The sequence below is a fragment of the Podarcis bocagei genome (genome assembly GCF_964188305.1).
Source record: "Podarcis bocagei genome assembly, chromosome: 9".
Classification (NCBI taxonomy): Eukaryota; Metazoa; Chordata; class Lepidosauria; order Squamata; family Lacertidae; genus Podarcis; species Podarcis bocagei.
In genome coordinates this window covers 24,218,041-24,245,043 of record NC_138134.1, presented here as the reverse complement: position 1 = coordinate 24,245,043, position 27,003 = coordinate 24,218,041, and the positions used below count along the sequence as shown (strand labels likewise).

At 41.2% G+C, this 27,003-nt stretch overlaps 2 protein-coding genes across 3 annotated transcripts in view; one reads left to right on the top strand and one right to left on the bottom strand.

The window, feature by feature from the left end:
- PPAT (phosphoribosyl pyrophosphate amidotransferase) overlaps nt 1-27,003 on the bottom strand; it is a 46,224-nt gene that overhangs the window by 16,961 nt on the left and 2,260 nt on the right. The gene's annotated exons all lie outside the window — the stretch shown is intronic.
- Nucleotides 1,210-22,787, top strand: LOC308595035 (uncharacterized protein). 2 transcript variants are annotated; one of them, XM_081208884.1, is made up of 10 exons: nt 1,210-1,917; nt 5,929-6,015; nt 7,979-8,416; nt 9,596-9,685; nt 9,791-9,895; nt 13,564-13,647; nt 18,712-18,783; nt 20,115-20,474; nt 21,424-21,489; nt 22,350-22,787. In XM_081208884.1, the coding sequence occupies exons 1-10, from the start codon at nt 1,539-1,541 to the stop codon at nt 22,562-22,564; spliced, it is 1,896 nt and encodes a 631-aa protein (XP_081065010.1). In that variant the 5' UTR covers nt 1,210-1,538; the 3' UTR covers nt 22,565-22,787. The 2 variants fall into 2 exon arrangements, with proteins under 2 accessions (XP_081065010.1, XP_081065009.1); XM_081208883.1 differs by having other exon boundaries at nt 7,937-8,416; nt 22,350-22,785.

Genomic DNA, 27,003 nt, shown 5'->3' with positions numbered 1-27,003 from the left:
AAATCGAGACAATTCATAATTCTACAGGTATTGAAGCATCTTTTAAATTGCTCGCGTGTGCATGTTGACAATTAAGTGGGAGAAAACAAACTGCAAAATACTGTATCTACATGGAGCAATGGTGACAGGAATGTATAAAAATAAAATGAAGAGCTGTTTAAAGTAGTTTTAATTATATACAACCAACATTTATGGGCTGGATAGGCATAACCATAGCTAGAGCAGGTCTGTGGAAATTCATGAAACTCAGGTTAGTCATGATCAGCTTAAGTTCCACTGATTTTAATGGGTCAACTCTAAGTGTGACTAAGTCTGAATTCAATACAATATGTATTTTTATTTTGTTATTTTTGAGAAAAACCAAAGCTTTTATTTGGAAAAGAGAAATCTACTTTTCTGGACAATAAAAAAGTCTAATATAGTTTTTCCGAGACTAATTTGTTCTTTTTTTTTGGTTGCTCATTTTTGTGCATTGTTGGTAAACTCAAATAAATGTCACCCACATGAAATTATTACCAATTCAGTGATACCTCAGATTAAGTACTTAATTCGTTCCGGAGGTCCGTTCTTAACCTGAAACTGTTCTTAACCTGAAGCACCGCTTTAGTTAATGGGGCCTCCTGCTGCTGCTGCGCCGCTGGAGCACGATTTCTGTTCTCATCCTGAAGCAAAGTTCTTAACCCAAGGTACTATTTCTGGGTGAGCACAGTCTGTAACCTGAAGCGTATGTAACCTGAAGCATATGTAACCCGAGATACCACCGTACCTTTAAATCTTCAAAATATAAACTACAACCATTCTGTTTGCTACAAATTACAAAATGCCTAAACATGTGGATACAGAATTTACTTAAACTGCTAAATTTGCAGTTAGACTAGATCAATCCACTGTACATATAAACATGCCAAATTGTGAATCACAGGTTTATGGCAGCGATCCTAATAGACTTGAACATACTTTGAAATCAAAGGCACTTACTTGCTAGTAAGTATTACAGCACGAGGGTCCAAAGCTATTGCAATTCAGTTTGAGGCAGTGGCGTAGCGTGGGTTGTCAGCACCCGGGGCAAGGCAAGTAATTTTCGCCCCCTAACCCGTGGATTTGTGCCCCCTAACCAGTGGATTTGCGCCCCCTAACCCTAACCCCCAGATGTTGCGCCCGGTGCGGCCAGCCCCCCCCTGCACCCTCCACGCTACGCCACTGGTTTGAGGCATATATTTAGAGTCTCAATTTTCATTTTAAAGCACTGCGCACAACAAGGGTTAAAGAATGCATTTTGTCAAGCAGAAAGCAGCTTATTCTGAGTGCCAATTATTAACATACTTTGTAATCATTTGTGCCTGAGCTGCTTTATTTTCCTGCCTCTAATACGGAACCTGCTTATTTGGCAGTTTCTCAAGTTACTCCCCTCAGGCAGCTTGAGCCAGTAAAACTAGATCCTTTCATCTCTGTGGAGCTTACTGACAACCAGCCGTCTGGTTTCCTAGGAAACAAAATCTTGGCTAGAAATAGTGAATCATTTCCAGGTCACTTTCAACATGGAGAGTGGAGCAGGAAGGCACTGGACTGAGGAGGAGGTTAAAGCCTTGTTAAGCGTCTGGTCAGAAAAAAACATCAGAAAGCAACTCCATGGAACACTAAGGAATAAAGGAATATTTATTTACATTGCTAAAAGGCTACAGGAGCTGGGGATCTGCAGAGACTGGAAACAATGTCGTGCAAAGTATAAAAACCTGAAATATGAATATAGGACAGTTAAATATGCCCACAACTCAGGAGATGCTACAAAGACCATGAAGTTTTTCCACGAATTGGATGCCATATTGCAACATGAACCTGTCACACAGTTAACAGAGGAAGAGAACGGCAGGTGTTCAGCAAATGACATCATAAATGCCACCAGGGAGAACAATGAAGGTAAAAAAAATAATAATATGAAAATCGTTTCTGTATTATCTTTACCTGAAATAAATTAAGAGGCTGCTAGGGTTCAGTCCCCACTTTGCACCACAGATGGCACAGTTGGAAGAACAAACTGACTTAATGCACTCTCTCCTTATCTGTGTGTATGTATGTGTGAAAGGGGGGCGGGGAGGGCGGTTCTGCTCACCAGCTTTTCTATAAATACATAAGCCTGATGGTAGTTAAACCAGCTGCTGGAGCTAGCTAGACTCATGAGGCCTTTGCTGTAAAGGAAAGCAAAAACCTCAGAGCAAGGGGCTTCCAAACTTCTATTGCTTTTTAATTGGGATTTATCTGTCACTGTTCATATAATAACATATACATTTTTTGCAGCTATCTAGCTCATACCAAAGGGAAATAATAATTGTGGAACGAGCTGTGCTATTGTAATAGAATTTAAAATGCTGCAGAGATGCATTTATGCTCAGGTGGAATGAAAACAAAAGGGCCAAGGTCGAAAGACACATATTTGTAGTGATGGAAAGATGATGTCCCTTTTTGAAGTAGCAGTTAATGAATATTCCTTTGGATAATATATATATGAGAGTCTCTTTCCTTTTCACAGTGATAATAAAAATAGCTGTAGTCTTCGGAATAGCTCCTCCTATTAACTTGTTCAGCTGTGAATATTTGTTCCATGTCTCTCGCTCCTCTACATGTCCATTTCGGAGCTTGTAGCTCTAAAAAGCGGCTTAAAACGCTTTAAATAATAGCAGTAAGTAATATGCATTGCGGCAGCTTAATATTATATGTTTTCCAGAGGCCTGTATGATGATATGTGATATATTTTGCTTGTCCCTTAAAATCAGAGAATTAAAATTGGAAAGGCCAAACGTTGCAAATACAATCTGCAATATGAAAGTATGTTTATTATATATAAAAAAAGGAAATTTGTATGTAGTTGAGAGACTGGAGGTTCTACAGGAGAGGGTTAATGGGCCTCTCCTGTTTTAATGCTTAAAGTTGGTCAAACCTGCTGGCCAGGTCTGGCCAGGCACATCCTTTGTTATGTAAATAACAAGAGATACGTTGCCGTGGAAACTAAATAGTTAGACAATTGCTCTTGAATGTTTGGAATAGGAAAAGATTGGGGGGGCAGACCTCCCTCCCAACTAATAATCAGATAATTCAGGTGTCTGTGTGAGAAGACTGCAGTTTAGACTGAGAAAGAGACAGATAGCCAGTTTTAGGCATATCGGGGTGTTTTCAGTCTCCTGGAATTCTGACGTCTGAGCAGCAGACTTTAGCTAGGGCGTGTATTTTAAAGCACTATCTTATCTTTTTAAGTCCAATCACTGATAGCAGTAAGGGCCAGAAACGCCCCCCAAATGCTCTGCAACACATATTTAAATTAAATGCAAAAAGGACAAACTCACTACAATGACTTTAAAAAACAAATTTTAAATAATCTTACATTTTGCAAGGGGGGCATGTGTAACGCAATAATTGCCCACCCCAAAGAAAGCCAACGTCCACTGAAAATACATAAACAACGATAATAAATATGGACAATAAGCATCTGTCCTAGCTAACTCTTATCTTCTTTTTGTTTGTTTGTTTGTTCTAGCATGAAATACAGCACCAACATCTTCCTGTTCTGCTTTCACAGGCACATTTTAATCACTGTACGAAACATTATTTTGTGATGATAATGACGAAAACACTGGCCTCCCCGCACTCTAAAAGGATTATGACTATAGATCATATTCACAGAGATTTAATGGAAAATAAATAGGAATTAAATGCTCACCAACTTATTGATATATCCTTTTTATCCAATAATATATAATAACAATAAATAATATTTTCCCACTGACCCTCTAGGAAGCTATGGACAACTTGCATGGATGACCCCTTTCCATTTTATTGGCACAACAGTCTTGTTAGGGAGGTTACTCTGAGATATGGTGACTGTTCTAAATCAATTAATCAGCTTGCTGCCTCCCCCATTTTAAGTCCCACAGTCTAGTCAAAATGCAGTGGGTTGTTGTACTCCACATAGCGCTAAGGCTAAGATTCTGTCAACACAAAGATTTCTCATACAGCACAGGGTGCAAGTGGGGAAGGGAAACAAGGGGAAATTCCTGTCATCTTGGCTTCTGCTACCACAATTTAGTTGAACATGGCCAGTTATCTTTGAAAACCAGCCATCAGGTTGCTTTCTATTTTAGTCTCTTCATACATTGTAATTTCCTACATGTTGCATGTAGGAAGTGAGCAGCCAAATAAACACGGGGCTGCATTCACACACAACACTGAGCCATAGTTTAATGCTACGTGGATTAGAACATATTGGAACATTTAAATTATTACTTTCATATTTAATAAATTTATTGTAATGCATAAATATTGTGGGGAAAATAGAAGACTAGATCTTTCTTCTAGCTTTTTCATTACTGAAGTACCAGTACATGGGAAGTAAGAGTATCAGTCTTGGCTAACAATGAATTGTGCTGTAGTTTTTATTTCCTTTTAAAACGTGATACAACTTGCTTCGCTTACATGCGCTTCTCGTACCACAGAAATCAATGTCCCGTAACTGCATGCGTATTAAAAAACAAATATTTTTAAAAAGTTAAAAAAATGTTTTAGCCGTTCTTATTTTATCTGTAAGCCGTCTTGAGTCCGGGTCAGGGAAAAAGGCAGAGTACAGTGGTGCCTCGCAAGATGAAAAGAATCCGTTCTGTGATTCTCTTCGTCTAGCGGTTTTTTCGTCTTGCGAAGCAAGCCCATTGACGGATTAGCGGATTAGCGGCTTATCTGCTGATCGGATCAGCTGATAAGCGGCTTAGCGGCTTAGAAAAAGGGGGGGAAAGGGGGAAAAAACCAGCAGGAACTCGCAAGACATTGTCGTCTTGCGAAGCAAGCCCATAGGAAATTCGTTTTGCGAAGCACCTCCAAAACGGAAAACTCTTTTGTCTAGCGAGTTTTCCGTCTTGCGGGGCATTCGCCTTGCGGGGCACCACTGTATAAATAACTATACAATAGCAACAACAACCACTGCTGCTGCTGCTGCTACTAATAGCACCACCACTCCAGATTCAGTCCTATAATCACTTCCCAACATAAAAATGCAGATTCTAAATAGCCTTTCATTAGATGAAGATTGTATGATCCTGTCCTTTCTTGGCCAACATCATCAAATTGATATGTAGAAAATACTGGCTTGGATCTAACACTTGGATAAGTGGATCAGTCACATCTTCCACAAATCCGAGGGGGTCTCCTTATTCCCTGGGGAGACAGAAGAAGGTGGAAAGGCCCCATCTCAGGAGTAAAGTTCTGCTCAAGATTCTTTGGATTATAACCACACTATCTATCTATATCTATCTATCTACAGTGGTACCTCGCAAGACGAATGCCTCGCAAGACGAAAAACGCGCAAGACGAAAGAGTTTTCCGTTTTTTGAGTCGTTCCGCAAGACGAATTTCCCTATGGGCTTGCTTCGCAAGACAAAATGTCTTGCGAGTTCTTGCGAGTTTGTTTCCTTTTTCTTAAAGCCGCTAAGCCGTTAATAGCCGCTAAGCCGTTAATAGCCGTGCTTCGCAAGACGAAAAAACCACAAGACGAAGAGACTCATGGAACGGATTAATTTTGTCTTGCGAGGCACCACTGTATCTATCTATCTATCTATCTATCTATCTATCTATCTATCATCTAGCTATATCTATCTATCTATCTATCTATCTATCATCTATCTATCATCTATCTATCATTATCTAATGACCCTTTATTTCTGCCTCTTCTTCTTTCATTTTTACATTTTAAAATGCTGTGATATGTTAGGGTAAGATTTGCTGTAAATATTATTTGAAATTAATATATTCAAGGTACTATGTTGTGGCTTCAATAGGAAGTTCGCATTAGAAATATCTATAGCAACTCATAATTCATACAACAATATATGGTATTTGATGCCTTTCCTATGTCTGACAATTCTTTTTTCTCTCCCCCCCCCATCCCAGGTGAAGTTGCAGTTACACTGGAAGAGGAGGAAGATTCTCCTGCAAACCCACTACTTTTTATGTCCCACTGCAGGCCCATTCAACTAGGTAACAAAGGATGGCAAACGAGAGACAGCAAACTCTCTGTTTCTTATACTCGTTCAGAATGGAATATTATTGTGTCAGAGGGACAGAACAAATATGTTGGAAAGGCTAGAGTATTCAGGGATGGTTTCTTATTGCACAGTTTCTGTGGTGTTTGCTTTAACGTCTACATAAAATACAAGAAAACAAAATTATTTATTTTATGCAGCAATTCGGTTCTTGATTGGAAACAAGAGCATGGTTGTGTGCATCAAAGGCAGAGGAAGTAGAAACTCAACTCAACATGCAGTTCATGGACACTGATATAAGGCTATGAAATAAAATTGTCAAACTCTTCTGTTTCATCAGCTGAGATCCAGAGAGGACTATGTGTGAGTGTGAAAGTGCTTCTGTGTGCGCAAGCATAAGGGGTGTGTGTGTGTGTCTATTTTTCATTGTTTCAGGGAAAAAACCTCTTAAGAGTGCTGCTGCAAAGGTTTTCTGACTTTTCCAGGGCTTTTCAAGAGCCATCTGGTAGAAGGCTTCTGTTGAAGCAGAAGAAGTCAGTCTAGCGTGTTTTTGGAACAAACTCTGAGATAGGAATCAGACTATGAATGGTGCTTTCAGGTGCATATCAAACAATAGGAGTAAATTTATTTCTTATGTACTGTGGGTGGTATTCCACTAACAAGTCCTTGTTAGAACAATAATTTCTGCTTGTGCAGTGAGACTTCTCCCCTCCCTCCCCACATATGCCACACACCCACTCCTCAAATCTGTTCCATAGGGTTGGAGGAACCCCTATAATGGATTTCAGGGGAGAACTTTCCACAGCATACCCTTCTGCTGCCAGAATGATTGCCTTAGCATCACACTAAGTTCTACTTAAAATGTTTTGGAAAGATGTTTGCTCGCTATGCATTTGGACATCTCATAAGATATCTTAACCAAATTTTGAATTATGTTCCTGAAGTGAAGGAGCAGGTCTTCACCTATGTTTGGATACAACTAGACATCATTTTGAATTAGGGTAGTGCACTGAATCTTTCAAAATGGTACTGATTTTTACCACTGATTTCAAAGCTGCACTGATCTTTCACACTTTATATTATACACAGTTCTAAAACCATGAGCCCCACAGAAGAATGAGAGCACCACTGATAATCTGGTGCCATCATACCCTCCAACATTTCCCTGTTGAAAATAGGGACGTCCCATCCCATATTGATAATTTTACTATTTATATCCCACACATCTTATTGGGTTGCCCCAGCACTCGGGGCAGCTTCCAACGTATATAAAAACATAATAAAACTTCCCTATAAAGGATTACCTTCAGATGGCTCGGAGGTTGGATAACTCCATACCCGCCAACATTTCTCCAGTGAAAGTAGGGACATCCTAAGGAAATGCGGGACATTCCGGGATCAAATCAGAAACCGGGACGGCTTCTCTAAATCAGGGACATCCCTGGAAAATAGGGACGCTTGGAGGGTCTGCGCCATTATCTCAGATTCTGTTTCTGCAGTCAGTACGGCTTTGCTCTGATAATGTATGTAATGTTGGCTTTTGTTAAATCAGAGAACTTATATGTGACAGTTTTCCAAACTTTGCTGTCCTGCTGTTTTTGGACTACAGTTCCCATCATACCTAACGACTGGTCCTGCTAGCTAGGGATGATGGGAGCTGTAGTCCAACAACAGCTGGACAGCCAAGTTTGGGAAACCCTGTTATATGCTGAATCAATTTGTTTTCTACCTTGAATTTATTTTTTTAACAGTGCCCAGAAATAAAACTCACTGAGCCTTACTCCCAGGTAAGTGGGTATAAAGACTGTAGCCTAAATGTGCACAGGAATTAAAAAGTTCACCAAAACCTTTTTTTTCTCTCTCTCTCCTCCCACCCTTTATTTTACCTTATCCTGACCCCATCCCACTCAATGCAGGTAACACATATCTGAGTCTCTCCCCTATTCTGCCTGATGCAGGTAACCCAACCCCAATACTAGATGCGACCAGAAGCCTGCCATACATTCCATCTGTAGCAAATGAAGGAGGAAAACATTGGACTATTAATGAAGTTAGAGCTCTAATACGTGTCTGGTCAGATAAAAGCATCCAGCAACAACTTGAGGGAACGGTGAGAAACAAAAGAATATTTGAACATGTTGCTGCTAGACTCCAAAAATTTGGAATCGACAGGGACTGGAAGCAGTGCAGGACAAAATATAAAAATCTAAAGCATGAATATAAGAGTGTAAAAAATGCCCAATATTCAGGCAACACGAGCAAAAGTATGAAGTTTTTCAGAGAGCTGGATGCTATTCTGGGCCACAGCAATGCAGATAAAACAAGCAGGTCGGATAATGATGACAGCGAGAAGCCTGTAGAATGGGTAGAAACTAAAACAGAAAAGAATTTCAGAGGTAAGAATTCTAAGCCATCAAAATTAGTTTTATCAGTTTTGCACTAGTAAATATATATACATATGAAGGTTTATATATAAAAATCTGTTTACAAATGTCTGTTTAATTCAAAGTACAAATAAATTAAAAATAATAATTAAAAGGTCAAAGAAGACAACCAAACAAAACCGTAAGTGCAAAATCTAAGAAGGAATGTGAACTGTGATGAGGTTTGCTGTGTGCCATAAAGAGGATATTCCATTACAAAATCTGAATAGAAATACAAAACTACTGTTTATGATAACTCCAAATGTCAGAAAGTGCAATGATATGGTGATAAGGTAGAATTTGTACTCTTAAAATGGTCTCTAGTGGATTGTATGGAAACACAGGTATCGTTGGGGTGGGGGTGGAGCCTTGGGCCACTGCTACCAAACTATATTGTGCCCCCATTTCCTCGCCACCCACTCCTGAGTAACTTGTGGCTCACTGACATGAATGCAGCCAGCCAATTGGTTTTTCTGACAAAAACTCTATGCGTGGAGGATGTTGAGTGTGTGAAGCACCTGGGAATATTTAAATACCTTTAATTCCCTTTTTAAAAATGGAGATGCCAGAGGTCATTTGCTGGAAACACATTTACAATGTACTGATAAGGCAATGAAAAACACAAGTATTTATAGTATAAATAGTTAGCTACAGTTCTGTGCTTCCTGACCTCCACGTAATACATTTGCAAGAACATATGATTCAACTGAGAGACAAAACCTTATTTATCAGAATGGCTTGGAGGCCAAAGTAGAGATAAATAGTTACACTTTACGTAGTATTAAGCTGGCAGGGACTAGAAGGGGAACAATAGAAGTTTGTCTAATAGAAAGTCCCATCCCTTGTTATCTTTGCTTCTATCATTCTTTTCCTCACTCCGGTGTATCTAATTCATTTAAATGTAGGTTGCAAGGACCTTACGGACAAGAGTCCTGGTTTTGCTTAAGTTACTTTGCAGAATTAAGCCACATGGTTGGTGCTACATAAAATTGGATAACTTGCTTTTGATTTTCTGGGGGGCCATCTAGAAAATGCCTAAGCATCTTACTGTTTTTTATTTATTAAAAAAAACTGTTTCCTTAGAATAACTGCAGTAAGACTCCTTATAATAATTTCACAACCTAATGTCATAACCTGTAACGTTTCACTCAGAATTACATGGAGACACAGGTGCGGAAGATTCTGTTAGTAGTATGTCAGGAGATCTGCAGCTCACAGACACAAGGAAAGTGAAAGACCCAGGTAAACACAGAGATACTGTTTGTGAATCCCTCGATTAAAATACAAGTAAAATATAACTGCAGTAGGATGTCAGCTTTTGCATAACTATCTCTTTTGTGCGTCTAGTGCTCCACAGCGCAGTAGAAAGAACTAATTATCTAAATGGAGATTTGGAAGAGCCCATTACCACACATGTGAAGGAAGACATAAAAGAAGAAGTTACTGACTTAGGTGAGCAGCATTCAATTACAATCTACTAAACAACAACAGAAGGTTAAATGTGAGGATGTATGTTAGGTGACAATTTAAAACTGTGAGCCAAGCCCAAGCTTATTCAATGGCCAACAATAAAGGTGGGCAAGGAGGAGACTTGTACAAATCCCATCCGATAGAATCATAGAATTGTAGGGCCGGAAGGGACCACTAGAGGCATCTAGTCCAACCCCTCTGCAATGCAGGAATCTTTTTGCCCAACATGGGGTTTGAACCCACAACCTTGAGGATAAGAGTCTCATTCTTAGCTATCCTGATGGGGATACTTTGTCCATAGCAGAAACAAAGACTTTATGGAGGTCAAGTGAGGAATAACCTAAAGGGCAATCTTTTGCATGCAAAGGTTGCCTGAAACGATAAGCCAGGTTTGTTGGCTTATCTTGCTTTATTGTTAATGAGCATCATGCTCATGCATGCAGCCTGATCGCTTAACACTTTGCTCATCCCCTGTGTGAACAAACCATGAAGCTGAAATTACACATGGCTTGTTAGGCTCTCTGAACCTGGATCCCTGGTTTGGCTCACTAGGCTTAAATCAAGGTTTCCGGATGGCTTACGATCCTGGCTTGTTTGCAACACCAGGATCACCGGCTCAGATGCCAAAACAAGACATGCTTTAAATGTGGCTTCCTTGTATCTCCCACTCATGTCAGGGCAAGGGCAAAGTGAGAGCAACTAGGCTGGCTGCATCTCACACTGCTCAGTCACAGTAAATCATGGTAAGACAGGCTTTTCATTACCTTTGAATGTGGCCAAAATCATTAGATGTTCTCCTATGGTTCTAAACAGTACCTTTTAGACAGTCACAGGTTGCCTTTTGTATCATGTCCAAATTGAGTTTGCATCCCCACTCTCACTCCCCCTTCCCCACACTGTTTATAATTCTGCCCAGGGTAGAGATGTAAAACTTTGAAGCCACCTGGGGAGGGGTGAGGAGAGAGATACCAGACAATGTGTGTGCACACAATCAGAATGCATGCAATAGGCATATCAACCCTAAATTTTATTTACTACTCTTAAGATCATGAATCCTAGCTGGCAATGAGCACTCAATAGAATGCTACTGTTTATTATATCTCTTTAGTTCGTATTTGACCAATAATTGCCAGTCAGTGCCTGACCTACACCAAAGATGAGTTAAGAGGCTACAGAAGGCCCTTGAGTGTGTATGTTGGAGAGTACAATATGTCTCCTGTCCCTCAAAACCTGGTTGCATTTCAAATTTTCCTACACACACAGCAGATTTCTGAGATACTTCTCCAAAAGAAAAGAAAAAACATAGTTACTACACATAGTTTACTTAAACAGCCTCATGCTGGCACCAGCAGAGGGTGCCAAATTACTTTACCATAACAACCTATAAATCTGTATAATTGTCCCACTCTTCTAATGCAAGAGAAAAAACTATGGGCTTGCCTGTTTGCTCTGTGTGAAGGAACTTTAACTGATGACAGCAAAACTTGGCTACAATTTCAGAAATCCCATGCTGTCAGTGAGTAGGTAAGAAACCAATTTAAGCAATGCCTTTTAAACAGATACCAAATTCAGCAATTATTTATCAAAGGTCTTATTTAGAAAAGGATTTGAGTCATTTCCTTTAGTGAAACGCTATGGCTGCCGGTGATCTTTTCTTGCTCAATGTTTGACAGCATTATCTAACAGGCCGAGACCATGGCTTGGAGTTAGATAACGCAGTCACTGACCCCTCTGCACAGCCTTGGACATTTACCTCTTTGCTGGGTCAGCCTCTGCTGACGTAACTGACAAAATGATCCGTCGCATCCTATCTATCACAAGGGGAGCATCATCAAACAGCCAGAAACCAATTACATTAAAGGTCAGCATTCCACCCACTTCGCTGTGATGAAACGCCCACAGCATAGAGAAAGAGGCAAACAATTTGGAATAACTGCGATTGCGCTGCCAAAATGTCTTCCTACAATTAATTATCTTATTAGAGAATTCTCAGTGTCATTAGTGCTATCAAAAGATGCAGGAGTATAGCGCTACAATATTGGAAGAATACTGTGTTTTTTCTGATGGTGACTCCAACCTGTTGCAGTCAACATAGGAGCCAACTCCAAGGGGCCAAGGGGTCTTCGGTTCCCCTCAATAAAATAATTGAGAGGACTACACCCCGAAGTTTATGGGCACTGCCATTCAAATGATGTGTATGTCCTATGTCAGGTGATCAATTTTTTTGTGGGACGGGGCTTACCTGCCCCCTGCCCAATATTTTATTCAAGTTGACACCCCTGGCAGTCAATAAAATGATTTTCACAATTCATTTGGTGGACAGTTTCCCCCCAGAAATGAAAGAGAAGGTATAATAACACACTGGTCCATTTACTAAATTAATGTAATTCTGGGGACACAACCATTTCGACGATCAGTTTTGCTTAGCACAAAGCTGTGAGCATGAGGCTACTGCATTCCTCACCTGGTCCTCCTGCTGCTACATGGCCATGAGTGAAATCATGGTTTGGCTCAGCATGGCATGCAAACCAGGCCTTTTTACGCACAACACCTTTGTGTGGCAGTGTTAGAAATTAGCCAGGTGCATTTCACGACTGGCGTGGGTTCAATAGCTAACAAGTGGAGATCTCTGGATACCAGGTTGGTGACAGACATCTCCACCGGGCTGGCTCCTCCAACTTCCTTAAGCAGGGAAGCAGAAGAGCTTATTTATGGCATTTATATCCCACCTTTTTCTCCAAGGAGTATATGGTTCACCCCCCTCCTCAGTTAATCCCTACAACGACCCTATGATGTTAAGATGTTGCGACTGGCCCAAGGTCACTCAGTGAGTTTCATGACTGAGTGGGGATTTGAACCCTGTTCTCCCAGGTCCTAGTCCAACACTCTATCCACTACACCACCCTGGCTTCCTAGAGTACTTCTGCTATGGGGCAGCTATATAAATTAAGCAGGTACATAAATATAGGGAAAGCAATTTGTCACTTAGAGAAGGATCTGAAGTATTCTCCTTGAAGCTTGAAATTTTTTTATTCTGGATTGTTTATTTGATGTTTTAATGTGTTATAAACGGCTATGAGGTTGTTGTTTTTTAAAGTAGCATAGAAAATAAACAAATAATGACAGCAACAATAACAACAATAAACATAATGGGGGGGTGGCACCTAGACATTTCGTTGTGACAACCGTAACCCGGGTTTAAGGTGCTATTTGGCAATTAGCTTATGTATCTTAGTTTCCAACACTTCTTTGCTAGATCCCGATATGTCATCATCACAAAACCAAGTTCCCCCCTCCCCTCCCACCTTGACACCAAACTATTAAGGAAACTAGAAACTCTGTGTATATATCCCATACCTGTGTGCTGTCCACTACCTGCAGGTGAGCCATGAGTGAGAACTGGACAGGCTACATCGGAGACAACCCTAGGTCTTCCGGTCTCCAGTCTGACACACTGACTGCATGCTGATGCTGAAAGGGTAAATGCGCACTTAGGCCATATTGGGACCCCATCACATGCAGGCATTAGTCCCACGTGGAAAGGTTATGTCTAAGGTGCTATACAAAAGTACCTAGAAATCTCATATGCTATCTTGGACCCAATAATAATCAGTAAATACATTTCTAAAGTTTACTTTGAATTTGCACAGAAATCCCGGAAGACGACGATTCCATCCACAGTACTCCCGAAGGTACAGAGCTCACACACATAAAGCAAGAGCCGATTGACGTAGGTAAGTCAACCATTTGCCACGTGAATTTGTAAACTCTTCCATCCTCATTCCAGTACAGAGGTTTTACTTTTAAAAGATAGTTAGCTTTAACCATTTAGCTTTTTTATATGTATAACTCAGTGTGCTTCTCATGCAACACTAAACTGTGGTTCAGCGGTATGTGGATGAACCTCAGCAAATCTCATTCCAAATTGTCAGGAAGAGGATTTCTGCTGAGTTTTCTTTCAGTTTCAAAAAATCTTGGCTTAGCATGATGTGCGAACCAGTAATCCTGGTTTACAGTGGGCCACACCCACTTCAGCCATGTGACTCTGAGAGCACTGATTAAGAGCAAATGCAGCCCTTGGGACAAAAATGGTGAGCCACTCCTGGGCTAAAGGAACAAAGAATGGGCGTTCACAGACTTCACACCTATGATCAAGACTATTTCCAAGTCTTAGCTCTCTGTGACAATTTTGTTCATGACCTCAGGGAATTCCTGAAGTGAACTTCCATGGGAAATCAAGACTGAGAGACCTTAAATATGGTCATGCAAGACACCTTAATCTTCAACCCCAAGCACACTTACTAAAGGAGTCAGAGGTACCTCAGGTTACAAACTCTTTGGGTTACAAACTTTGGTAACCCAGAAGTGGTGCCTCAGGTTGCGAACTTTTCCCCAGGGTGAGAACGGAAATCACGGCGCGGCGGACAGCGGGAGGCCCCATTAGTGAAAGCGCGCCTCAGGTTAAGAACGGATTTGGGTTAAGAATGGACCTCCGGAACAAATTAAGTTCGTAACCCGAGGTACCACTGTACAGTTACGTGCTGGGCCTCCACGCACATAGGCGAAAACCGCTTAAGTGGAGAACCAGAGTTGAAGCTCTGGGACCAGCTGGAGGTCACATGAACAGTGGTAGTTGTGCTACCCCGAGCTTCAACTGTTAGGTAGAGAGGCTGGGTAGCTCTCAGGGCTCTTTGGGGATTCCTTTGCCTTCACTGAAATCCTCTTTGAGCTCTGGGGAGGGTCTCTTAGTGAGCCACAAGGACTCTCCAGCTCTCTCCCATTTCCTGGTACTTATGGTATTTATTTATTTATTGGCACCGCAGGTATATGCAGTCACAAACGAGTCAATTGCACATGAATGGGAGGACGCCTGTACATGCCATCAACTTTACTTCCACACAAACATGCACACAAATGCATGCTGGATTAGGGGTCTACAATACGGCATTCTGCTATCTATACTTATTGTCTCTCGACCCCTTAAATACAGGAAGTGATGTAGGGTGAAAGGACCGTAAAGACAAATTTGGTGTTTTTAGGGACAACCAATAAGCAATGTGTACAGATCACATAAATGCTATGGTGAAATACCACATTAAAATATCTCAGCGAAGGAAACATTGGACTCAGTGCAGCCTTGCTTCCATAGAGGGAACACAACATCTGTGCAAGTTGAAAGACAGAATCACATCACATGAGTGCAATGAAATATTCCACACAGTAGTAATGCAAATGATAAAGTATCATGTGAACTGATTCCCTTTCTGCAAAATGCCTGCTCTGTTTTGGACATGTACACTCCATTTGAGGAAATTAGCTGCATGAAATCAGCAGCACACAAATTCCTTTGCCCAAAGAAAGCATAAGTAGTAGTTCAAAAAAAGGGTAACTACTGAGTACTTCAGAACAAGCCAAGCATCCCCCCCTCACCCGGTTCTGGGCTCTAAAACTGAAGGCTAAACAAAATCTTACCAGACCTGTACTTCATTCATAGTGCAAACATGTAGGCTGGGCCGAAGGATTTGCAAAGGAGAGTCAGCAGGCTTCACCAATTCTTTTCTGCAAATGCCTTCCCCTGGTGCAGTCTGTCATACCTCCCACCAGCTTGGTCCTGAAACCAAAAGCATTTCATGGAGAAAGCCTTCCCTAAGGTGGGAAATATTTTAAGCTCTTCCTCTTTGCAGTCCTCCCCTATAAGTGGCCCACAATTGCATCTACAATTATTTTCAGAAAAGGGGTGATCAGGACCATATATTTGCCAACATGATCTCTAATGGTCTTGACTTGGAGAGCGTGGTATTATGCGCATTATGCAGCAAGGCCTGGGAACTGCAAGTGCGGGAAAATAAGTGCCACTTCTACTGTGCCATATGAAGAGAGCGTGGAGCAAAATCTGTGAGAGGACCGAGATATTTGGAACTCACATATCTCTCCACACAGGCAAGAGCCCCAAGCCCCTTCCCACATTACAACAGAGGCCTCTTCTCCCCTTGCACCAAAATGAAGTGGGAAATGAGGTAGCAGAGATCTGAGGCTCCCAAATAGATGGATCCCTGGTTCTTGAATGCTTCTGTGCTGAGTGGCCACGAGACTTAATTAATACAGGCCCAGATTACACCCAACGCGTAGCGAACAAGCTGTCCGTCACAAGTACAAACTGCTGTTTTAAACACTTCCCAAGCCACTTTAGGAAGGATTATGGAGGACTGTAAAGTTGCATGCATGTCCACCTTACATACACATGGTGCAATCTAGAACAAAATTGAAAGTACTGTCCATGCCTGGGTGATTATATGAACAAATCCATAATAATAATAATAAATTATTATTATTATTATTATTATTATTATTATTATTATTATTATTATTATTATTATTTCTACCCCACTCATCTGGCTGGGTTTCCCCAGCCACTCTGGGCGGCTTCCAACAGGTGATTAAAAATACAATAAAACATCAGTCATTAAAAACTTTCCTAAACAGGGCTGCCTTCACATGTCATCTAAATGTCATATACTGTGGTACCTCAGGTTACATATGCTTCAGGTTACATACGCTTCAGGTTACAGACTCCGCTAACCCTGAAAAAGTACCTTGGGTTAAGAACTTTGCTTCAGGATGAGAACAGAAATCGTGCTCTGGTGGCGCGGCAGCAGCAGGAGGCCCCATTAGCTAAAGTGGTGCTTCAGGTTAAGAACAGTTTCAGGTTAAGAACGGACCTCCGGAACGAATTAAGTACTTAACCCGAGGTACCACTGTAGTTGTTTATTTCTTTGACATCTGATGGGAGGGCATTCCACTACCGAGAAGGCCTTCTGCCTGGTTCCCTGTAACTTGGCTTCTCCCTGTAACGTCCAACTTGTGACTATTTCTGTGCATGCCATCCTCTGTCCTGAGTTGTGAAGCAGTATAACTGAAGCTGCATATATCATATGCCAAAAGCATCTGAATTTGGTTATGCAATCTAAAAGGCTTATGTAAATGTTACACAATTTACATGTTTTGTCCCAAATTGCAATGTTTGCATTTGAAATTCTGGCAAGTGGCGGAAGGGGAAACATATTAATATTAAAAACAGCAACACACACGCACTCTAAACAACCCCCCCCCCCAAGTCCATTGAGCAGCCTCAGCTTTTGTGACTGGAGTCAGTCAGGGCTCTGCCCTGCCCTGCCCTCCCAGGCCAGGTGGGGATAAGGCCTGCAAGGCAGGGAGCAGGTCTTTCAGGACTCACAGCCAATATCGTTTTGTTTGGGATAGTTTTAACAGGGAAACAATATTTTCATTTACTTTATACATTAACAGTGTCATTCTGCTCATGAAAGGAACCCCCCAGTTGTTTCCACAGTTCCTGTGTACTTGGGAGTAGACGAAAATAAGATGTTTCTATTCAGACAGATTAATGTGAACTCAGATGTGAGTTGAATGAAAAGTGGGTTTTCTCGCCTTCCCCCAAATACTGGTGTGTTGTTGTTTTTTTATATTCAGCTACTCTGAGCAGTAGAAGCTTCAAACAAAAAGTCATCAAGACACCATTCAGAGGCTTTTTGAATGTTTTAGCCAAGGCAACTAATTGGACTCTGGTGCTTTGAAGTATCCTACACTTGAGTAGCTCAACTTGAAAGACAGATTTCTCCTCCTAAGGGACAAACCATACCTCGTGTGCCAGAAACCCTTTTGGACATCTATACTGAAATCAAGCAGACACTGTATCATACCAAGAGCATAAGAACAGAGCTTGTTATAATCAGATCAGAAATGTAGGCGAATTTGGAAAATAATGACCCTCTAAAAGGGTAAGACAAGGTATCTGTTTAAGGCTGCACTGAACGGAGAGGAGATCCAGTTGAATCCAGTAGGAGTTGTTTCCCAGTAAGCATGCATAGATTGGATTGGGCTGCACAAAACTCTTAGGTTAGATTCAGACCAGATTAGTAATGGTAATAGTTTGTGATTTTTAAGAAAGCAGCTGTTTACCAAATGAAATATGAAATTTTGTTACAAGACAACAAAGCCACATGGGCAGGGTATTATTATTATTATAATTTTTTAATATTACAAGTGAAAGGGATGCAAAGGAAGAGTGAAGGCTGCCATGGAGCTACAAATTAAGCCTGACCATGACAGTCCAGGCTATAGCTCCACTCACGCACAACTGTTGTGGACATTATTGCGGCTCTGCCCAGTTATAGGAACCTCACTGGCTTTTTGCAATGCAGCCTTTTGTAGGATGCCAGGCCTACAGCTGGGCCACTTGGCAGCCCTCTGTCTAGCTTATGATGCTATTTGCCAAAGGCTGCAAGGTGGATAAATTATTTTTGAAATAACAGATTGTGCCTACATACGATAGTACCTACAAACTTTGCATGTTCAGGTCAACATTTTGAAAAGAAGGTGGGGAAAGTTATGGAGAGAATTGAAAGGAGGCAGGCTTACCATTCCTGTCTTTTTCTGAAACTGCTCATCCTGCTCAAGAATATTAATGTAGAAGTGTGGGAAACACAGCTTCAAATTTTATTTTGATTATTGCTGTTTTAACTGCAATCAGTGGCGTAGCGTGGGGGGTGCAGGGGGGGCCGGCCGCACCGGGCGCAACATCTGGGGGTTAGGGGGCGCAAATCCACAGGTTAGGGGGCGCAAATCCACGCGTTAGGGGGCGCAAATTACTTGCCTTGCCCCGGGTGCTGACAACCCACGCTACGCTACTGACTGCAATTCTAGATGCAGATTGATGAGAAAGGCCCAATAACAGAAACTATGCTTCATTTTTTTAAAAAAAATTGTCTTTTTTAAAATAGATGATGATTCTATCAGTACAACCTCAGAGGATGCACCTGGGTTTTCAATGTGTAAACAGATAACAGGGGCAGGTAAGTGACTGGTCTTTTGCTTTGGGTTGAGGGGCAGCGGGAGGAGGAGGCTGTCAAGACCCTCCTTCATGGATTCTGGTCCCTAGTCTTATGCCTCTGCACATTCCTAGTTCTCAGTATTGTACATTCGTAACAAACAAAATTGTTGCAACATTCAGTGTTAACATGCATGTTTCCCAATGCAGAAGCTGATTTTTTTTCAAACAGGATTCTAGATTCCTGGGCAGTTTATAGTTCTGTTGCTGCCCTGAAGCACACTCAACTCTAGTCATTATCATGATTAGGGAATATCTATAAAGTCACATTTGATTCCGTCCCCCCGTTACATTATATTACATGTCTGAAGGAGGTTTCTGAGACACGAAGACCACAGTTCTAGACACACTTCCCTGAGACTTAAGTCTCGCTCAACTTAACAAAGCTTAATTGCTGCTGAATAACTGGAAAGTTACAATACTTAACACACATGTGGAGAGTAAACCCCACTGAACAAAGTGAGATTTACTTTTGAGTAAACATGGCTAGGGTTGTACTGGCAGCCTTGGATACAAGCTTTGATTCTTTTGGGGTTCCCCACCCCTACAAAGTAGAGTACGTCCATGAGCAAGAGAAGTGGTACTTATAGCTGTGGCTGCACATCCTCTTAATTCTTCCCAGTTTCTCCTGTGTGAACCAGCTCTAAGGAACCATGTTAAGGTGGATGCTTGGATTCTGAAAATCTGGCCATATGCTATGGTTGGACAATTGGTTCACCATCAAAATGCACTCCAGCCTTCTATGCCCCTCTCACATATGGATAGCCAAAGTCAGAAGCACCCTGTTCAATACAGAAATATTTCTGTGCCAAAGTAATACAGTATGCCAAACAAGATACAACATTCTACAGCACACTCAGAAAGCCAGTTTACTCTTCCCATTTGGATCTTTCCCACGTTGATACATGGTGGATCTAATTCAGAACATTTTCTGTTACCTTTAAAGTGTTTCCCAAATGTGGGTCTCCAGCTGTTTTTGGACTCCAACTCCCATCATCCCAAGCTAGCAAGACAAGCGGTCAGGGATGATGGGAATTGTAGTTCAAAAACAGCTGGAGTCCCAAGTTTGGGAAACACTGCTTTAAAACAAGGGTAGAGAACCTGTGGCTCTCTAAATGCAGTTGGACTCCAACTCCCATCAGCCCCAATGGTTAGGGATAATGGGAGCTGTAGTCCAGTATCTGAAGGACCACAGGTACTTTACCTCTGCTTTAAAAAGAAAAAATAAAGTTGTGATTGTTTTAGTTTCTGAATATTAATCTATTATCGGTTATTTGTTTTATTTTGAACTTTCAGACCATCAAATGTCCTTAAACGAAGCACAGAATCACTTTAGAGTTATTACGATTAATGACACAGGAGCAGGAAAGCACTGGTGTGACAATGAAGTCAAAGCTCTGATAAATATTTGGTCCGATGAGGAGATACAGCAAATGCTTGAAGGAGCAACAAGGAATAAAGAAATATTTGAGGAGATTGCCAGAAGGCTAATGAAGGTTGGAATAGACAGAGACTGGAAGCAGTGCCGCACAAAGTACAAAAACTTAAAATATGAGTATCGTGCGTTGCAGAAAGAAAACGACCAGGTTGGCAATGCAAGAAAGAGGATGAGGTTTTACGATGAAATCGACTGCATTTTGAGAAGCCAGCCCTCAGGTAAGCATATCTGCAAAACTGTTAAAACTAATTTTAGGGGAAGACACCGAGGACATAACTAACTAAAGCAGCAATGTGTAAAAGTTCATTTGAATATTATATGCCTCATACAAGTTAATATTACAGGAAGGTGACAGTAAGTTGTAGTTCAATGACCAATACAGAAGAATGAGAGCATGGTTATATAGCCTACAAACAGACCATTAATCATTTTACTAAGCAGCTGGCAGAGGAAGAGTAGATCAGAGGGACAGGCTTCCCTTTCTCCACGCCCAGCATGGAAACCAAATGGAATTGGGAAAGAGAAATGCAGATATCTGTTCTTTCTCAATCAACCCACTCATGGAATGGAATTACTTATTGCCTGTAGCTACCAGATAAGCTGGTAAATACAAGGCTGAATTAATCTTGCTCACCACTTTACTCAGATCTTGGGTTAAGATGGAAGTCAGATTAGCACTAACTCCAGTGCCTGGGTTCGCTGTGATTACATTATCCAGGGGTATTGTGTCTGTCTGAACCAGCCCATTCTTTGTAAGAATAAAGTTACAAAGAAGTGAAGCTGGAGTTTAGGCACATGGTTGTGGTTCAGCATTAGCAGACTGGAGCACAAAGTGAGAGATCCACCTTCCCTACTCCAGGTTTTCTGCATAGATGGAAAAGATTCAGGCCCTCAAGTTCACTGGCATATTAAGAAAAAACTTGTGGGAAGAGAGACCCACCTCACTTTACACTGAGAATCTGTCTGGCTACTTTTTGAACTTGGACCAACATATAAATAAGAATGGTATTCATTTTGCCATTATACTAATAAAAACTGATGTCCCAGCCTGCTTCTTCCTTAGGGCTTCAAGTTGTCTTCTTCGAGCTAACACTTTAGCTATGTATTTATTATTAGGCTCCATCTTTCTTAACATTTTGTCACAGAACACTTCTTGTCTTTTTAAAGAGACAGCTGCAGAAGTTACCACAGACACAGCCCCACTGAGCGTCAAAAGAAAAGCCTCTCAGGATGGTAAGAATTTATTTGCATTGTTACACTATTTTGAAGGGTAGATTGATGACACAAATTCACAAGAGAATACATCTCTAATGCATTCATTTTCATCTGTGTCAAGTGCTTTGGGCACACTAAACCTGAAGAGAACAAACATCTGGATAGAAAAAAGGATGGATAAAGAAATCTGCCTTTTGTGTGTACAGGTTGCAAGGGATGCTATTGTGCGTGCAGGTAAGCTACCTGACAAACATAGCTATGGATTCATGAGGCTGAATTGTAATCACATGCAACCCTATCCAAATCAGCCCACATCATTCCTGCATTGGCACTCATGCACATAGCATGAAAAACCATGATTTAGCGTTACATGCAAACACAGCCGTGAAGCTATATAAGCAGCAGTGATTTACATCAATGATGCAACTAACTCATTAACAAGCAAACTCAAAAAGACAACGGCATACCAACATAAAATCCCAAAGTTTGCAGAAGTACAAAATATATTTTTATTAACAAACAAACAAACATAACCCCAACAGAACTGAGCATGTTCATGGCCACAGATTTCTGGCCAGTGGGGGGAAGAAACATAACTAAGGAGAAGGGAATTGAAGGGCTATGGCTGGCTGCCAGGCACTTTGAAGATCTCACTTACAAAAGTATCCCATGTACCTACCTCTATGAGCTCCTTTGAGGAATGGCAGGATACAATTGTGATAAATAAATGTTACTGTTCACACACTAGCAAGTTTAACAAATACATCATTCCATTGGTCCTCATGACTTGACTATTGACGCATGCTAGATTCAAATGAGTTAATCTCTTCAATTCAAATTGTCACTAATCTCTTAAATTGCTTTCCCCCCTTTTATAGACCCCTCACCCATTCAGTTTAAGAAAAGTGTTTCTGATAACTTAACAATCCAGTCGCAAGGTGTGTCTGACAGCATGCATACTGTAATCAAGAGCCGAAGGATGCTTCTAGAGAGATTTTACAAGCAGGAAGAAATGCAAGATACCAGCAGAACACAGATGAACAGCAGCGTCCCTGCAGTGAAACAGGTTGGTTTAATCCCCCCCAAAAGGTAAACATGCTTGTTAAAAAAAAAGTTGCAAACCTCTCTAAGCAGTTTACTAGAAACATTAGCGTTGCAAATAGCAAACAGTTGAAAACAAGAAAAACATTTAAAGAACATGCCAAAAAGAATGCAGTGAAGCTATCTCCCTGGTGTCAATAGCCAGGGAGCAGCGAATATAGGTGCTACTACACTAAAAGGATGATTTCTAATAATAATAATAATTTATTATTAAGTGCGGAACAAGTATTATGTGGCATTTGTAACAGTGCTGGGTCCACACATCAAAACCATTAAGTGGGCACGTATGATGTAAGGCGATCCTGCCAGTCAATTGGTCCCAAGCTGTTAGGGGAATTATATACCAATAGCTGAACTTGGCCCAGGAACAGATTTGCAATGAGTGCAGATCTCTGAAGCAAGGGGAGCCCCACATAGGGTGCATTGCATTCATCAAATCTTTAGGTCACCAATGCTTGAACTGCTGTGGTCAAGTTCTCTTGATCCAGGAACAGTCCCAGCTTTTGCACAGCTGGTAAAAGATGCTCAGAAGTAAAGCGACTCTTGGTTGACAGCAATGAAAAGCTAGTAGCCAATGATCCAAAATCAAACACACACACACCTGCTGCCAGATAAACAGTGAAATTATTGGCCAGATTAACAAACTTAATTGCATAGAAAATTCATAAAAATGAAGAAATCCCTGCTTTCTCCTGTAGTTTTTCCCCAGAGTAGTAAATTGTGCTAGTCTGTTGTTTAAATAAGGAATTAACACAGAATCCTGGCAGAACCTTTCATGGATCAGAAAACACACACAAAAAAGCACATTTGACAAAGCCAGTTCAACTTCACACAGTCACTCGTGCCACAATAGTTTTGTAGTCTTTAAGCTGCCAGTGAACTGTTGGTTTTGCTGTTAATTACACAGGCTATCACAACAAAACTGCTCTGTGCTTTGCATTCCTAAAATTTCAAATACTTTAGTTTGTCAGAAGCCCATGCACGTCTAAATTTGCTTCCAACATCCCACTTTCCATTATATGGTATGAGACTTCATCCTTTAGTAAAATTTCCCATTCTACAGTAATTCAAAGGTCTCAGACTACAGTCTTCTGTAGGTGGTAAAACCGAAAACGCAATTCAAGGGAAGAAAGTTTAAAGTGATGCACATTGGGGCAATCTTTTATTTCACATATATGCTCATGGGGGTCTGAACTGACCAGGAATGAGACCTTGGGGTCATAGGGGACAGCTCTATGAAGATGTCAACCCAATGTGCTGCAGCTTTGAAAAAGGCAAATTCCATGTTAGGGATAATTAGGAAAGTAATTGAAAACTGCTGATATCATGCCATTATACAAATCTATGGTGTGACTGCTTTTGGAATACTCTGTACAGTTCTGGTTTCCTCACTTCAAAACAGATATTGTAGCGTTGGAAAAGGTTCAGAAAAGGATCAAAGGGGTAGAGCATCTCCCCCACTAGGAAATGTTGCAGTGCTTGGGACTTAAATCCTGGACACCACCCTTAATGTCAAAAACGACCCTCTAAAAATCAGGCCGGAGGAAAAAATTGTAGCCGTTTCCCCAAGGACCTGAAAAGTTATGTAGGCGAGGTCAGGGGAGGATTTTTATTCTCCAGAAATGAACTGATAAAGCACATTTTCTGAAAGCACGAGAAATCTTATCTTTTGAAATGAAGTAACTCTTTATATACTCTACAACAACAGAAAGCAAAAAGGGCCAAAACATAAAAAACAAAAAAAAAAACCCTCTGAGAATTATTTATATTTTGCAACAGTGGTTAATGCAAACTGTGAGGGCACCGCTTCCCTCCTTTTTCCTTGTAACTAATCTCATGGCTGTTCCATTAAAATGTTACCATGCATGCTGCCTGCCAGATGTTCAGATTGGGAGGCAGCCTCGCAAATGTTCTGATTGGGAGTAAGTGGAATGTGTTCAGAAACTCCCATAGTCTGTGGACATCCCATTCTTGCCAAAGTATTTCTCAAAATGGAGCGTCTGTTGGAAAAAAATTAACAAACCCAAAGCTTGTTCCAAAAGGCATGTTGCAGAACAGCCTGGGTCAAGGACTCACATGACGTCTCCCTCCCGCCCCAAACTTTTATTAATTAACATGGATTAAGTGACTGCATCAAGATATTCATAATATTGCTCAGCCTTCTTTCTTTGTTGGACAGCGTAGTTTTGTAACAGGTTTTATAACTAACCAACACTATCTCGTGTTTGCAAGTAACAAAAAGGCTAGATTTGATAGATCAACAGCTTGCGGTGGTTTTGCATAGCAGATGAAGTATGTATGTTTCAGGAATTGCAACAGACAGCTTTTGTATATGAACACATGAAGCATGAATCCTATAAAGGATGTTATTAGTATTTAGGCTTTAGGGTACCCCCAATAACTCCTCAAGTATGTTGAGTTGCATCCTAATGTACAGGCAACTCCCTGTTTGCATGGGAGTTGCATTCTGGGTCACCATACACAATGGTGGACTGTGCATAAGCCCATCCCACCTCTTTTTCTGGCCACTTCCAGGTCAACCATGATGAGCGCATACACAGTCATGCATAAATTGGATGCACATAAATCGGTTATTACCTGTACATGGTTGAGACCTGTGACATTTTTTGTATAAATTGGCCTCAACACAAAACTTTAGAAGGACTTACCCCAAAGAAAACACTGTTAATATGTGCCCCCACTGAAAAGCTTCTGTTCCCGTTATAAGGTACATGGTGAAGCCAAACACTAATTGTTGTGGGAGTGTCCTAAGGTTCCTAACATACCAAACCTCAAGTATTGTATTGTTTTTAGGAAGGGTTTCCTAATCAGACACTCTTGTTGGCTGAAAGGCCTATTCACTCACTTCATGAGACTGAAACCTATGCCATCTCGTATGGAAAAGTTTCTGGACACTTAAGAAAGCATTATTTTTAATGTGCCTTTCTCAAATGTCTTCAAAGTCCCCTTCCCCATTTCACTATCTTCAGTTTAATCATATGATTCATGGCAGAACCAATGCCATTTTGTGTGAAACAGCAACATACACAACAGGTAATTTGCAGCATGATTTTAAGAGGTCTTTCTCCAAATTGCAATTGACTTAATTCAAAAGGGCCAAATTAGATGCAACGGGGTCATCACCTTTCATTTCTCTGCTCAAGTCACATATGAAGCAAGCAGGTAGTGATGGGTCTTGGACAGTAAAAGTACCATGCAAGAGCCGTCCCATCCTGTTTCACTGTAACTCAACCCACCACTCTAGGCTGTTTTCTCTGTTCTTGTCTCACTGTCAAAGTGAGAACCAACCAACAGCAGAGAGGTGAAAAACAGGAGTGGGGGGTGCCCACCTCCTGTACACTCTTTTTACAGCTCAGATTGTTAATGCCGATTCATGTGAATACATCACTGTTGCCAAAAACGAAATGTCTTCATGTCTAAAACTATGTAAACGTATTGGCCTGGTTATTCATACGTAATACTAAGTCACAGTTTAGTGTTGCAAGCACAAGCCTTGGGCTCATGTGCTCCCCAGATGCCTCTTCTTGCTTGTGAAGCCTGGAATGAGCATCGGGGGCCAAGGGCAAGCCCCACTAAAACGATAAGGCCCTTCTGCACCTCTTTGGTGCTTTGCTTCGGACTTGCATCACCATCCTGGTTTGTATTCCTGGTCTGTTTCCTGATACTAAGTCAGAATTCCCCAGGTTGGGCTAACAGGGAATTCTGGCTTAATGCAAACCATAGATGAAGTGCTAAAGTAAGGGGATAGGCTGTCTGCTTCAACACTTGTTCTTGGCTTTAAAAATCATGGAACGATCATTTAAACCAGACCATAATGTTCAAGCCAAGAACTACAGCCAAGGTAATTTATGGTTTAGGAAACTGAAACAAGCCAGGATCATTAACCACTGTTTGAAACTATTTTGTTTTCCTGAACCATGGCTAACGCTAACCAGTTTGTGGTTGGGGAACAGAGCATAATCACGAGTCCCTGTTTGGATGGTGTGCATCCTAAACTAAACCTTGGCCTAGTGCAAGACAGCAGCAAAGAGGACTGTTGAGCAAAGTGTCTGTGAGCTCCTCTCTAGGAGTCCACATGCTCTTGCTAAATTAAATCTTGGCTTACTATGTCACACAAACCAAGCTAGTGTTGTTTCTTGTGCAAGTGGTACTAATCTATGATTTGGCGTAATGTGTGAATGCATCCAAGGATACATTACTCTGTCAAGTTGACATATACTCTACTACAGAGGTTTTCGACCTTTTTGAGTCCAGGGCTCCCTTAACCAATTACATTCTTTCTGCAGCACTCCTGTTATGTCACCCCTTGCCTGTAGAGCTGGCAGCCTCTCACCCATTTTCAAACACCCTTCCTTATAGTGTGTTCCCTCAGCCTCCTCTCCTCTCCCCTCTCTTTGGGAGTCTTCTGGG